The 15849-nt window shown below is 42.3% G+C and overlaps 1 protein-coding gene across 1 annotated transcript in view; it reads right to left on the reverse strand.

The window, feature by feature from the left end:
• Window positions 1-15849, reverse strand: part of CFAP57 (cilia and flagella associated protein 57) — a 29485-nt gene that overhangs the window by 4391 nt on the left and 9245 nt on the right. Inside the window, exons 7-16 of the mRNA XM_056844184.1 lie at window positions 13779-13944; window positions 13395-13508; window positions 12012-12224; window positions 11609-11782; window positions 6409-6570; window positions 5525-5680; window positions 5307-5400; window positions 4322-4512; window positions 2594-2767; window positions 695-853 (exon numbers count right to left, since the gene is read on the reverse strand). Of these exons, the coding sequence (XP_056700162.1) occupies window positions 695-853; window positions 2594-2767; window positions 4322-4512; window positions 5307-5400; window positions 5525-5680; window positions 6409-6570; window positions 11609-11782; window positions 12012-12224; window positions 13395-13508; window positions 13779-13944 (1603 nt within the window). The remainder of the gene's footprint in view (window positions 1-694; window positions 854-2593; window positions 2768-4321; window positions 4513-5306; window positions 5401-5524; window positions 5681-6408; window positions 6571-11608; window positions 11783-12011; window positions 12225-13394; window positions 13509-13778; window positions 13945-15849) is intronic.

The raw sequence follows: 15849 nt of genomic DNA on the forward strand, positions 1-15849 counted from the left end.
TCTTTACAAGAACCCCCAAGCTTGTAAAGATTGGGTCAGGGGGTCCAATTTTATGGGGCCCCATTTTTCCTCCATTTTGGGGGCCATAAAATTGGACCCCCTGACCCAATCTTGACCAAACTTTGGGGTTCTTGTAAGGAGAGTCACCTGCAGCTATGCTCCAAATTTGGTGCCTCTACCTTAAAAAAACAGCCCCTCCCCCAGAGCCCTGGAAAGATTCCCCATAGGCTATAATGGAGAAGGGAGGAGGGATTTAAACTTTAAAGCGCTTGGTGCAAATGTGCTGAAGTGGGTTTTTTTCCTTTTAAAAGGGGTTGTAATCCCAAAATTATCCTGAAAAAGCCAATTTTGTTGAAATGTGCCATTTTTTTGACCAAAAAATACTGATACAGTATGTTTTGGCTTTTTTCAGTTCAGCTTTGCTGAATGCACACCCTAGATCTTACACACCATCATCCTTATGTATTGAAGTGATGTAATGAAGTGGTACAGAAATTATTCGTGTGGAGCAATGTCATTTGGAGGAAGAAGGAACAGAGCTTTGAGATTAATACCTGGAAAACACCAAGCTCCGGCCCTTAGCCTGGAAGACAAGAATACAGAGGCCTTGTTTACACCAACTAGGCACCAAATCCAGCTGGGGATATAGGAGTGCAACTAACAAAAAGAACAAGTACAGAACAAGGTTACTCACCTTGTCTTGAATTGTCTCATCTCTTTCTTGAATCTCCCTCTTCAGTCCCAGGATATCCTTTTCTAAGGCTTTAATGACTCCTTGCAGCTTTTGCTGCTCTGCTTTCAAGGCCTCAATGTCATTGCTGCGCTCTTCAATCTCTTTCTGGAGACTGTTGAACTAGTGAGATAAACATGGGATATCTGCCATGCTGGGAACAGTGAGCAAATGTCTCATCCAACAACAGCAATATAAGGATTGCTAACAAGAACCAAAACTCCAACAAGTTGGGTTACTCTGTACAACTCTGTACTGCTCTACCAGATGGCCAGATGGCACCAAAAAGGTAGATTATCAGCCAGTGCATTCAGTATTCACAAACTAGAGTTGTAAATTGGGAGATACACCAAAGTTGGAAACTGAGAGCTACTCCAAAGCAAAGTAAGACTGACTGTGAAAGCAAGTATGAAATGTGAAAACCTGAGAGATACTTCCTGTTCTACTATCTCAAAGTGAGGCAGGTAGATCAAATTTTCATGATTTATCTCAAAAATAATGAAAGGGGAAAAGAAAAGTATATTAAAAATTACTAGGGCCCGGTAGAAAACCAACTGGTTAATTGACTGAATAGAGGATGACAAATTCTGGGTGGGATCCAGTAGAAAATTTCCACTAACAGAAAGGTGGAATCTGAGCCATTTCCCCCCTCCTGCAGCAGACCTCTGACTCCCCACTCATGCTGTTTCCTAGGAGCAGCCTCTTGGGGGCATTTGGAGCTGCAGTTGAAGGGGGACATGGAGAAGTTTTGCTTTATGACAGAAATCCCTTCAATCAGTGGAGATTTTGCTCTGTACCTCACAGGTAACTCCCAAGGAGAAGCATTAGGTGACTGCTGGGTTTTGTGGTATGGGGGCCAGACATGGTCCTATGTAGTTGATGCTTTTAAACAGTGATAAGCAATTGGAGGGGAGTCTACCCACCCTAACAGACAAGGTGTATAACTTATGCTTTTTCTTGGATTCTGTATTTCTGCTTGCTTCCTAGGGGCAGCAGTGGCTAGGGGTGTCTTTCACTGACTTTACTGGTGATCCAGCTCTGACTGCTTCTCTCAAATAAAGATTTGGCTTTAGTCATCCATGTACTAGACTGACTGCTACAATGTTTTCTCCTTGGGGCTGCCTTTGCAGATGGCTCAGAAGCTTCAACTAGTGAAGAATGCTGCAGCTCACCACCTGATAGATATTGGCTGCAGATAGCACATTGCTCTAATTCTGGCTCAACTGCAGCTGCTCCCTATTGGTTTCAGGATCCAATTTAAAGTGCTGAAAGTTACCTTTAAAGCCCTACATTGTTTCAGACTAGTATTCCTTAGTGATTGCATCCTCACATATACATCTCCCACTCCTTTTAAGTGGTAGAAGTGCTGTTCTTCATTCTTAGGTACTATGAGAGCTATGCTTTTTTTTTTCTTCTTCTTAAAATATTTATTCAATAAAATAAACAACAACAAAAACATACAACAATCTTCATAATTTAAAATATGTGCAAACTTAAAATTTTAACAGAATTTCTATATTACAACTTATTCCAATATCTTCATTCATACTACCAAGAGAGCTATGCTTTCATAGTGTGAATGGAAATGCATTTGGCTATGTCTTTGCTAGCGTTCTACAGTGATTGGATATGGCGTTTCTTTACTGTTGTAATTTTACTTAAATTTCTGGGGCTGTGTTTTAATACAAATTGTTGACAAGACAGTAGATTTTAAATTATAGCTTTTTAATTTTGGCATTCTTGTGATTAACTGTTGCATCATTCATGTTGTACACTGCTTCAAGTACCTCTTTCTTGGCAATGGTATATAAATCTCCAAGTAAATAAATACATATAAACTATGAGTGAGAAAGCTGAGCATACCTTCTTCCTCATTATTCCTGTCTCCCCCTTTAGCCGTAGGTTGGATTCTCTTTCCTCCCGAAGCCGCCTCTCATATTTAATTTTAATGTCTTGAATTTCTCGATCTTCGTCTTCTTCAATCTGTTTTTTAGTTTCCTCAAATTCCCGAAGTTGCTGTCTTGCATCATCCTGAGCCTGAATGGTAAGGAAGGGCAAAAGAGGGAGAACTGAAAGGAGCTTGGACAATCTTGCTGTGAATCAAGATGAAGTACTAAGGATGGTCCCAGGGTGGCAAGACAAAAAAACTTAGGTGACTGGTGCCCAAGGAAGCAATATGGTGTCACACTGCTGCAGATCATAATGATCGATGTCTTAGGATAAAGAGTCCAATTCAAACAACTGAATGTGTTACTACAGTGCCAAGCCCTATTGCAAGTCAGGAGGAGACCAGGAAATTAGTATTGGGGGAGGCTCAGAACCAAGCTCTAAAAGGAACATGTGCTTATGGAAAGGTTATTGCCAACAGTACTGAACCACTGAGAGCTATTATGGTGTAGCAATTAGCATGTGAGAATAGGACTGTGTTCAAATCCCCACTTAGCCATGATGCTCAATGGGTGATTTTGGGCCAGTCTCAGCCTAACCTACTCACAGGGTCACGGTAAGGACAAAACAATGGGCAGGTGCCTCATACACTCTGTCCTGAGCTCCTTGGAGGCAGGGTGGTATAAAAATGTGATAGAATGTGGTAGATAAGAGCTAGATATCTTGTTATACCACTCCTGGGATGGAAAAAATGAGAATATGGAGCTGTCACTTACTGTAGGAAGGATTCTTTAGCAAGACTGGACCAGTGCACTGTTGTAAGTGAGAAAGTATGATTGAAGTGATCAACTTTGGAAACTTGGTGTAAGATCTCTATGATTGCTGTGTGAGATCTTTCTTCAGCCACTGCAGTTGGCACACCTCACTAGTTGGCAAAGGATGACACTAGTCATACAGCAACTAAGGGAGTAACTATATGATGCATCCAATACATGCTGGGTCATGGGTGCATGCCTGGACTCCCAGTCAGAGGTAGACATTGGGAACTCACCTTAAAAAGTGCTCATTCACTCAGAGCTGCAAGGGAGTATTGCAAGGGGAGAGAAGGAGCTTCCTGTTTCCTTTCTACCAAACTTTGGCCAGCCAAAAGGAAGAGGGGACTTTTCATCCATTTTGGCATACGGAGCCAGAGAAAAAACCCACACACTCTCTTTTGGCTGGCAAAGGTGGAGTGGGAAGGAAAATGGAAGTTCCTTGTCTCCCCTTGCAGTGCTTCCTGACGGCGCTGAGTGAATGAGTGCATTTTATGCTAAATTCCCCCTGATGTATATCTGACTGGGAGCCCAGTCACACAGCTGTGATCTGGCACACGTCAGCCATATTGTGTAGTGTGGCCCTACATGCTTGGAGCTCTTTTAGAATTAGGCCTGTCTGCCCTGTCTGAAGGATTTCTAACCTGGAAGGGGGATAGGTGAAGAATTCTGATACTAACGAAAGAAGGCCAAAGATCTGGGGACCGTTGTCATTACTAACTTCAAACAGTAGTGGGAAGTCTATTTTCCTGTTTGCTCTGCTTCATTATCAGAGATAAAAACTTTCACTGGCTTGTGAAAGCTGTATGTTCCAGCTGGGCTCATTTTCTCAGTCTCCATGGGCTCGGAAAGGACTCCTGGCTTGATTTAGCCCCAACTTAAAACAAAATACCTCCTCCAACAAGGTTGTTCTCTCAAGCAGCTTCGCTTCATAATATTCTGTCAGCTCTTCCAGTGCCTGGCTCTTGTTCTCTTCCATTTCATGCAGCTGCTTCTCATACTCTTCCTGCATTCGCTGGGATTTCATTTGCAGCTCTTGGTACTTTTCATATTCTAGCAGCAGTTTCTGGTTGTTGCCAGATTCTGACCAGAGGAGAAAAAGAAAAAGAAAAAGCACCTTACAGAGTGGTAAGGTATATTGCCTTCTCCAGGTACTATCTTTAGCCTTCAAGAAGCAACAGGGGAACATTCTTAACCCTCCCTCATCTGCGTTTGTCCTTGTGAGGCCTACATCACTGAACTCTCACTCACATTTTTCATAGATCACTACTAGCTTCGAAGTTGTATTTCTGTTAATCGTGTATTTATGTTTACACAAGAATTTCCAGTTCAATATTTTGGCTCTTTGGAGCAATGCCATAAGTGTGGGAGAATCCCCCCACCAAACAATGTAGTATATGACAATCCTGCATAAACACTGATGCTTTGGTTATGATGACTACATCATTTGTGAAATCTTTCCAGGTAATTTGTTCAGTATGACAGATAGGTGGCAAGAACTAAAAGCTTAACCATTGGTTCTGGGTAGCTTGAAAGGACAGGATGCTTTGAAGAACCCCCAAATCATCAAACTTTATCTCAGAGCATGTCTGCAAAGCAAGTGCTCTTTGCATCTTTGTTTATTAGGTCTTCCCTTTCTTCTCAGCTTCACTGGCATATTTACAAGGTAAAAATCAATCAATTCTGTTCACAGCAAATTATTCCCAACACGGCTATTTAGATTCAGATTATGCAGTGACTTCTCCAGCACTACAGATTAAATATAGATGAAAGTCTGAAAGGTTTATTTGTATTTGCTTGCTTGCTTTTTCTTTTATCATGAGGACCAAAGCCCTTTTTCACATCTTAGAGGCAGAATTATTTATGGCTCTCCTAACCTAAGTCTTGCACCTCCCTTGACTGCTTCTCTATTAGATCTGCAAGCTGTTCCTGGTGCTGTATTTCCTGCTTTTCTTTCTCTGTTTTGAAAACCTGAAAAATACAGAAATGATGCCTTTAAATCCTACAAGAGCTTGGATGGTAGGAAAGGGCAGGGTAATTGAAAGGAGATACAACAGCATTAAGAGATGCCTTGGCATGTGTCATTATCCCTTGCCTGGTTTTTGGTTTTCAGTGATTCCATTTCCTGGATGAATTTATCAGTTAATTCCTTAATCTTTTCATTATAATTCATGTCCTTGAGGCGTAGCTGGTACTCATTTTCCATCTTCAGCTCCTCTACCCGAGTTTTCAGTTCTAACATGATCTGAGTCTGCAGGGCAAGGGATTATAGGAGTGTTAGTGAAAGAGTTAATGAATAAATATTCAAGTATAATAATTACCCCATGAAATACAAAGAGACTTCTGTAGATACTGTTGTGTCAGAAATGTCTTGCAGGATTACTTCTCACATTGCATGCTTACAGGTACAAGCAAAACAGCCAGCACATGTGTGATTCTGAGCACAGGCACAAGCATGTTTGCCTCCATGTCACATGAAACCACCCTCAGAGATCTGAAGCAATATGGCTCAAGAGCTAAGCTTTATTGATTTAACATGAATAAGCATCACCTGTCACTAACATAATCAAATATAAGACTAACATGCAGCCAAAGATCCTCCTAAAACAGTTCGCCTAATGTAGTCTGGCATCCTGCTCCAAAGGAACAGAGTAGCCAAAGAAAACATTCTGGCCTGGGCTGAATCTGCCTTTCCCCTCTCTCAGAGAAAGAACTGAAAGTGGGCCTTGGTGAGAAGACCATGGGATCTGCCCAGGCTCATGGGGAAAGAGGCAGTCATGTTTGTCATGACTCAATCCTGCACTGTACACTTCATCCTAGTACTCTCTCTGTTACGGTAATGGTGCTTGCTACCTATATGAAGACCTGGACCATACTGAGACTAATTGCTATCCAGACATTTTCCACTTGAAGAATATTGTGTGGCTTCAAATGCATACTTGAAACAGCACCAAAACAGCACTCATGTTCTGCACTGACCTTCTCTTCCATGTCTGTTCTAGTGATCAGCACCTCATCAGAGTATGGCACATCTCTCTCCCTTTTCAGCCCCCTGCCTTCTTTATCATATATTTTCCAGATAACCAGACAGCCATCCTCTGCAGATGTTAGAAGGAACTGGTCATCAAAAGTAACAGACATCTGGGAGAAAATAAAAAGAGGCATAGTGAACTCTGAGATCTCTTATTTCTGCTTTCAGGATTATTTCGGAACCTTAGACAAGGATAGGCACCCCTTTTTGTCTGGGTGCCAAAAACAACAACAACCCTGCGCTGTCTACCTGTGAAAATGCTGTGGTGCCCCTGTGCCAGCAAACAAAATGAGGGGGCAGGGAAGGGAGGCGTGTTGTACTTGGGCAGACACACTGGAAGCAAGCTGATCCCCAGCAGCGCTGCTAATACTCACCTCAGCCTCTTGGGTGCAGAAACAGTCCAGCCCACTGAGCAGAATGGACTGGCATGCTGCTGCTTGGCATGCATGCCAGGGGTGGCCTTCCCTTGCCTTCGAGGCTTTTTATTAGAGGCAGATTCTTGTAGAAACAGTATGCTAGTAAGAAGACTGTATGCTGTAAAGGGGGGGGGGTGGACTCTCCAAGGAGAGGATAACACGGGTTGCTTGTGCTGAACCGTTATTCAGGCAGCCGATTTTAAAATAAACCCTACTATCCTGGCTGGGAACTCCCAAAGCTTGCAATGACAAATGCACTGGTTCGTGTGGAATACATCATGTCCCATTAGCTGTGGTCTTGGTGAGTAAGAGGCACTGCTCTTTCCCTTGCAATTCCAGCATGACAACAGATGGAGAGAGGGATAATAAACTGACTGTGTTCAGATGTCAATTGAAGACAGGTCAGGCCAATTGAAAAGGAAGTCTCCTTGACGCAAGGCCTCCCCAAATGTATTTAGGGTCTTCATCTTGAGCTTGCATTGCTGTACAAATTCGTGCAGACACTGGAGGTCCCGTGTGGCTTCCACTGGTCATTCTTTGGCCATAATAAAAATATATAAAGTACCTGCCCTTTTAATATAATGGACACCTACTCTGCTTGGAAAACCAGCGCATGTTTCGCTGGGGACCTGGATCTCACAGAAAGAACAAACTTGAGAAATGCTTCCAATGCTCTAGGTGACCCCTGTGTCTGTGGAGGCTGATTTCCAATTTTGATGGAATTCTCAGAGCCCTCCCTCCACTACGGATATTTTAACATCATGACTTCCATTGCCTGTGACCTGTCTGGTACCCTCTCCATGGAGAATACCGGCTGAGATGGAAGCAGAGGCTATGCACTGGAACCTGGGAGTGGAAGTCGTGTGATGTCTGGCTCTACACTGAGGCTTGTAGGGGTGAAAGCTACAGCTTTGTCTGGGTAGTTTGCAGTCATACTTACATGAGGCTGATAGCATGGCACTTTTTAATATTTAGTATGTATTAAGAGTTCTTGGAAGGCTGCCTTCCCCAAAAGTTTGAAAAGCCTGAAAAATGCATCTCCAACAGGCAGGCCTTGCAGGAGGGGTCCACGTTCCAGAGCTTCAGCCACAGTTGGCATTAGGCTGTCACAACAGGGCCTGCAGCTCTAGCTGAAAACCAGCCATAAAGGAGGCAGCCTTGGAAAATTTCAGTGTGTTTTAATGTAATTTGGGAATGAGGCAGTGTTTTTGAAACATATCATCCAGAAAAATGGAAGCCCTGGCAAAGGTCGAATTTCCTGATATAGAATCATAGAGTTGGAAAAACCTCCAGGGTCATCTAGTCCAACCCCCTGCACAATGCAGGAAATTCACAACTACCTCCCCCCCCCACATCCCTAGTGACCAGAAGATGACCAAGATGCCTTCCCTCTCATCATCTGCCTAAGGTCACAGAATCAGGATTGCTGACAGATGGCCATCTAACCTCTTCTTAAAAACCTCCAGGGAAGGAGCACTTACCACCTCCCGAGGAAGCCTGTTCCACTGAGGAACTGCTCTAACTGTTAGAAAATTCTTCCTAATGTCTAGATGGAAACTCTTTTGATTTAATTTCAACCTGTTGGTTCTGGTCCGGCCCTGTATAATTTGCTTTATACAGGGCAGGATCTACATTTTTGTCCCCTGGATGTTTGACCAGGTTTCTTTGGTGGGACTACAGAACTTGCAATGAGTGCTGCGCTGCCATAAGCTTTCCCACTAGAGGGACTCAGAGCACTTTCAGTGATGGCTGAGGGACATTACAGAACAGTTTTTGCTCTGCCCGTGTTGTTTTTGCCGGAAAACTGGGCTGCCCACTCACTCACCCTAAACAGTTTAATAAGGAGTGTCAGAGAAGTGGCGACTGGATCCTTAGAGAAGACCTGCCTGGATGAGACTGAGTTTGTTTACTACCTGCCTGTTCCCCTCTGACTGCAAGGTTGCTGTTGCTTGCTGAGGAGAGGGAGAAAATCCTCTATCTGGGAGGAATGGTCAGAAAACTTGTTTATCTCCTGGCCACCTTCTCCCTCTGAGGGACCATTCTTTCTCTGTGACTGCAGAGCTGAGTCAGTTGCCTAGGTACAGGAACATGTTTTTATACCCTTCCCCAAAGAGGAGATAGTTGAAGGGAGAGTACAGTAAAGTTGCTGCTACAGGGAGAAACTGTGGCTCAGGCCCTCCATGGAAAAAATCTTTCTCTGCAGAGCTAAGCAGGACCAGAACTGGTAGGATCCATTGGATATCTCATAGCCACTAGCCTTAGGTTATTCCAAAGCTAAATCTGAAATCAAGCAAAGGATTTGGGACATCGGACTTCAACACCATTTAAGTTCTGCTGCAAAATACCATCATTTCAGCAACAAGAAATTGGTGTTATCAGACTATTTAGCTAATTTCTTGATTCCTTAATGTAAGATTGTATATATATTCGTATAACCTCTCTACTAATGTATGTTTTATTCTGCTGGTCCATGACTGTAATAAATAATTGACTTGAGAACTGGTACAGCCTCCTCTCACCAGACTGGACAAAAATTCTGCACTTTGATTGACAAGGTTCTACTTGTCGAGCAAGTGAGAAGAGTGACCCAGCCAGGACACAGGCCTCCGCTGATCTTCCCTGATCTCACTCAGGTTAAGTAAGCTCAATTTGGATGGGAATAACAAGGGCAGAGGGAAAGTTGGGGAGCATCTGGATGGAACCCATTCTCACTGCTTGCTGCTACATGAATCTATAGTGTCTGGTAACTACCAATTCCCATTAAGTTCCTTTGAGACATGATAAATACATAATAATTTGGTCTGATCCCTTTCGGATGCCACCTTAACGTGATGGAGGGGGTTGTGTGTGTCAATGATGCTGACAGCAATACCTCAAGGGGCCTAGACTCTGTCAAGAGGCTAAACTCCTAGCAGAGTCACTCAAGGCAGAATGGTCACAGCTGAGACACCAGACTAAGATGTATCCACCCTCTTCAGGGATCAGCAGAAGAGAACAGGCAGTTCCAATGGTGATGAGGGTGGAGGAATCCTTGAAGGCGAGCTACTGGGCAGCAGCAGTAGTGGAAAGTGACACTGGTGAATGATCTTTCGTAGACATTGGCAGTGCCACCTCAGTTAACCCTGGTTAGTACTGCACAGAAGAAGGCACTGGTAAACTACTTCTGACTAAAGTGACGCTCAAAATTTCGCAACAAAGGCTGTTACCATATATGGACTGAGAAATGCCTGATGCTCAAGCTGGATTCAGAAAAGGAAGAGACACTAGAGATCATATTGCAAATTTACATTGGTTACTGGAGCACACAAGAGAATTTGAGTAGAAAATCAGTTTGTGTTTTGTAGATTAAAGCAAAGCTTTTGACTGTGTGGATCATGAAAAGCTATTAACAACCACAATGCTACCGGCTTCTGGGCACTTGTTGATAAGGGCTTGTCAGTAACTTCTCAAATGTGCTGCCATATTGCTTCTAATACATGGGGAAATTATTTTGAAAAAATCTTTTGTTCATCTACTTTGCCTGCGAACAGTAGTATATAGTCTTTCAGATAACATTCCTCCTTGGCCCCCAATAACAGAGAAAGAAGTGGCCAGCCTTATAAGAAATCTTAAAATGGGTAAGGGTCCCAGCCCGGATTTCAATGTTAATGAAATTTTCAAGAGTAATATTCCTGGCTGGAGCAAGATTTACCTGACACCTTTCTTTTCTAACATCTGTAATAATGGCTTTATACCACAATCCTGGCTTAATTTGATAATTGTTCCCATTTATTAAGAAGGGGACCTGGAAATAACAGACAGATTAGTTTACTGTCTTGTCGAGGAAAATTATTTAACTCTTATCTAGTTATAAAATTACAAACCTGTCTGACAGACAACCAGATTATTATGCCATTCCAGATTGGTTTTAAAAGACGGTCCTGTGGCTCCTTGTACTATCTGGGCTTCCCCATTCCAAGGATCCCACCTGCTTATTGTAAATGTTCAACTGTCCCCAAATATAAAATACTGTTCTCCAAGGCCAGATTAAATGCACGACCATTGGGGGAGTTAGCAGCCATGAAGGAGCTAGAAAAGATTTTTAAGTGTAAAGATGTGACACTAGCAACCAAGATCAAGTCAATTCATGCTATAGTATTCACCATTACTATGTATGGGTGTGAAAGTTGGACAAGGAAAAAAGCCGACGGGAAGAAAGTTGATTAGTTTGAAGTGTGGTGTTGGAGGAGAGTTTTACAGATACCATAGACTGCCAAAAAGAGAAATCAATGAGTTCAAATCAAGCCTGAACTGTCTCTAGAAGCTAAAATGACTAAACTTAGGTTATCATATTTTGGTCACATTATTAGAAGACAAGAGTCACTGGAAAAGACAATAATGCTAGGAAAAGATGAAGGCAGCAGGAAAAGAGGAAGACCCAACATGAGATGGATTGACTCTATAAAGGAAGCCATGTCCCTCAGTCTGCAAGACCTGAGAAAGCTGTTAATGATAAGACATTTTGGAGGTTATTAATTTACAGGATCGCCATAGGTCAGAAATTACTTGATGGCATTTAACACACACAACAGACTTTGGTATGATTGAATGCCCATCTCTGATTCCTCTAGTAATATCAATTGCGCAGCTCTGCATTAGCAGATGCTGTGGGCTAAGGAAAAAAAAAAGGAGATACACAAAGGCCAGGGCAATCAACAAACCAGAGGCTGATGAAAGTATATTTGGCCTTTACCTTTGTGACTGGACCATGATGAGCTGGATACTCATTGAATTCCCTTTGCAGAGGAAGCGGGTGTTTCATAGACCGGATGGCCCCTGAGGAGGTTCCAGTGAACACCATGCGGCCAGAATGAGATACCACTATGCAAGTGTAGGCAACATCAAAAGTAGGCACTTCCCGCAAGATCTGAAAAGACAGAAGTCACAGCAGGTTCTACAATGTTGTGTTTGATTCCATATATAGCGAGCTACAGTGCAAACATTTAACTGTAGACTGGAAAATAACTGTGACACTGTCACAGAGGAGGAAAAGTCAGGCAACCCCAGACACTGAGAGTTATGGGCTCAGCACTGGCTTCATTTGAGGAATAGGACCACTTTCTCCCCACTTCCACTCCATAGGAGCATGAACTGACCGAGGAATCACAGATCTCCTTGATAGTGTGGTCAGATCCAACAGCAAAGATTATTTTTGCATCAGGTGATATCGCCACTCCACTGTAGCTGCAAGACTTGAGCACACACTCTGATTCCCTCTTGCCATTCTGGAGGTTCCATTCATAAACTGCCCCATCTGTGCCACAGGAGACCACTTTATAATCATCCATGCTCCACACGACTGAGCGCACCTAGGGAAAATAATGAGCATATACATGAAGCCCAGGCTGTGGACCATTAGTCACAAGAGGCACTGTTTGTTCCTTTTAAGTAATGGATTTACTAGTGGAAGGTGAGTGACTCCAAAACAGGATACGACTGCTTCTGCCCTGGACCCTTTGCTCTCTTGAGCAACTAGAATTAACATTCTGTAACAACACAAGCAAAGGATAGCAGTGTGTGTGTGTGTGTGTGTGTGTGTGTGTGTGTGTGTGTGTGAAGATTTATAAGTAAAAGCCATAATAATTACAGCTTTAACCTACAGACATGATCAGACACATCACAGCAACTCAGTCAATGATGGGCTTGAAGACTGGCACCTGCCTGTGTTTCTAATAAAGTTTTGTCCCTTTTACCCAAGTGCATATGACCTTGTTTGGCAAAACAAAAAACATTACAAAACATATTATTTTCTGCTAATCTTCATGTTTTGTGCTTTACTTTAATAGTTCACTGGCTATGAACCCAGAATACCCCTCAATGACATTCACAATTTGTGTGTCAGTGAAGTGTAGTAATTAAGGATAGAATATAGATTATCTGCCTTTGATGAACCCATTCTTTAGAGAAGAAGTTCATAACTAAAACTACAGTGCATACCAACATTTCTTATTCATTTAGGAGGACCACACTTTAGATATATGCATATTGTTTTCATAATTCAAAATGCTACAATGACATATAAAATTACAAGCTATTTTTATTACAATAAAGTAATCAACATTTGCTCTAATTTTATTACAATTAATTTTTTAAGCCCCATTATTTCAACAGAAGATGTTTAAGCCAGTGTTTAGCTCTCCAATTGAAATCAAAGGGACATAGAAGCACTTTGTTTTGGTTGTAGTGTGCTCTATGTTTCTAGGAACAAAAGTTATAATACAATGGAGAAATCTGAATAATTGATTCTTCTGTTCGTAAAAAGTGAGTCAAAATGTAATTTTGCCAACAGAGAACTTTGGGCCTTGGAACACTTTCTGCTGTAATGAGGACAGGCTGTTCACTCCCATTCTTTAATTTCTAATAAAGAAAAGAATGCCAGAGTTTCAAAACCAGCATCTTGTAAGATCTTGTTCTTTTGGAATTTCAGATACATTCTGTTTAACATACATTTATTACTATTATAGGTGACATTCACTGACCTTCCCATTGTGTCCTTTCAAGTTAATGATATTCTCAAAACTTGCAGAGGAGTAAATGTGAATTACATTTCCATTTACTGCTGCAAATAGGTGACCCCCATTACTGAAAACGCACTGCAGAGAGAAGCAGGAACCATTATGAAGGAATATGCACATAAGGCAATATCTTTAGGAAAGTAACAGTCACTCAGAGTAATTTGGAGATCATTTAGAAAGTAGCATCCAATTGTCCATATTCATATCACTTTTCTGTACCCAGATGCAAGTTACCAATCACAAAATCCTCCTCTCCCTCCCGGCCCCTGGCATCTTCCCAAATGCTCACAATTTACACTCCTCCTTTCCTTCTTGTGTCCCCAATCATGCTACCCCTTTACTCCTCACCTCTCTGCACCCTCGTATGGTAAAGTCTTTAAAAGTCCGGATGTCATCGATTAGCAGATTCATAAGTCGGAGTTTGTCAGCAAAGCCAACCAAAACATACAGGCCACTAGGGTGAAGGGACAGCGCGTATGCCTCCTCTTGGTACTCCTTGTACAGGTCCAGCGAGCTGCAGACATAACAGTCAATGCACATGGATCACGATGGGTAGCAGTGTTAGTCTGTCTGCAGCAGTAGAAAAGAGCAAGAGTCCCGTAGCAACTTAAGACTAGCAAAATTTCTGGCAAGGTATGAGCTTTTGTGAGTCACAGCTCATTTCTTCAGAGCTGTGACTTACGAAAGCTCATACCCTGCCAGAAATTTTGTTAGTCTTAAGGTGCTAACTTAATGCTAACTTAACTTTTGTTAGTCTTAAGGTGCTAACTTAATGCACAGTTCAGCCTTCTCCCCAGCAAACCTGAAACTAGTGCTGTTCTCCACCAAAATGCTGATTAGGCTAGAATGTTTATGTTAGACCATTTCAGTAATTATTTATGAATGGGATAGATGGAGATGAGCAGATACCAACTGCCCTATCTGTTAAGTTTATATCCCTTGAAAGTTATCCTGAAACCCACAACATTTGCTGATTATCCTCAGTACTGATCCTCAGGGCTCCCTGTTCTTGGAAGCAGCATTGCAAAGAACTCAGGGGGCTTCAGTGGGAAGACATTTGCAAAGCTCCACTGATGGCACTTTTGATCCCACTCATAGTTGTTTTCCTATAGAGCTATTTTCTCAGTTCTCCTGTGATACTGTTAACAGCTGGTTGATTCACTTCAGTGTCTATTTATGCTACCTAAAGCACATGAGAGATCTACGATGAAATATAATAATTCCACATTCAGGTTTCTCCAGCTATCCTATACAGTGGGTTTCCTCTTTCATGCAGTATAAAAAATGGCTTGGAGCTACATAACTGCAAAAAGAAAGAAGGGCTCTTTGCTGTTTCTCTCCCTCTTTCCAAAGCAGAATCCTGTGCCATTCTTGAAATTCAGGGGACATTCAATAATCACATAGGATAGGGTGCAACACTGTGCTTCAGGAAGCAGGAATTGCTGGGACTACCCCTCTCCCCGAGCAAACTGTTGCTTTCCGTTGATTTCTATAAAATATAATCATAACTTAAAATATTTATGTTTCATTTGAGATCGAGTGTTGTATAGTGGTTAGAATACTGGACTGGGATCTAGGAGACCCAGGTTCAAATCCCCCAACTCAGCCATGGAAGCTTGCTGGGCGACCTTGGGCTAGTCACACACTCTCAGCCTAACCTACCTCACAGAGTTGTTGTGAGGATAAAATGGAGGAGATCAATATAAGCTACTTTGGGTCCCCATTGGGGACAAAGATAGGGTATAAATGAAGTAAATAAATAATATTTTGTCCTAAGCAGAACCACTAAAAGGGCTCTGCTCCTACACAAATGTATTTAAATTAGAGAGTTCTAAAGCAAAGTTTTCTAAAGATATATGATAAAAATAAGGAAAATGTCAACAGGCTTCCTAAGTCTCTCATCTTCAAATATATTGATTTTTCTGGGTTAGGAATCATTACTTACAGTTACCGGTATACAACATACGCAGTATTCCTGTCACCTACTGCAGGTATATACCTCCTCTTTGAACCTTGCCTGTTGACCCACTACAAATACATGTGAATCTTGCCTCTTGGCCAGTAGACAGAAGGATCCATTTCTAAGCTAACCATCATCTCTTGTGTGTGTGTGCCATCAAGTCACACCCAACTTATGGCGACCCCGAAGGGTTTTCAAGGCAAGAAAATGTTTGGAGGTGGTTTGCCATTGCCTGCCTCTGAGAGGGCTGAGAGAGTTCGGAGAGAACTGTGGCTGGCCCAAGGTCACCCAGCAGGCTTCATGTGGAGGAGTGGGGAATCGAACCTGGTTCTCCAGATTAGAGTCCGCCAGTCTTAACCACTATACCACACTGGCTCTCTACCATCATCTCTTAGTAGTACTCTATTTTCTGAGCAAATACAACCAATTGCTATTTAGCAGAATAGGGCTGACACTTCC

This window comes from Euleptes europaea, chromosome 2 (genome assembly GCF_029931775.1).
Source record: "Euleptes europaea isolate rEulEur1 chromosome 2, rEulEur1.hap1, whole genome shotgun sequence".
NCBI lineage: Eukaryota > Metazoa > Chordata > Lepidosauria > Squamata > Sphaerodactylidae > Euleptes > Euleptes europaea.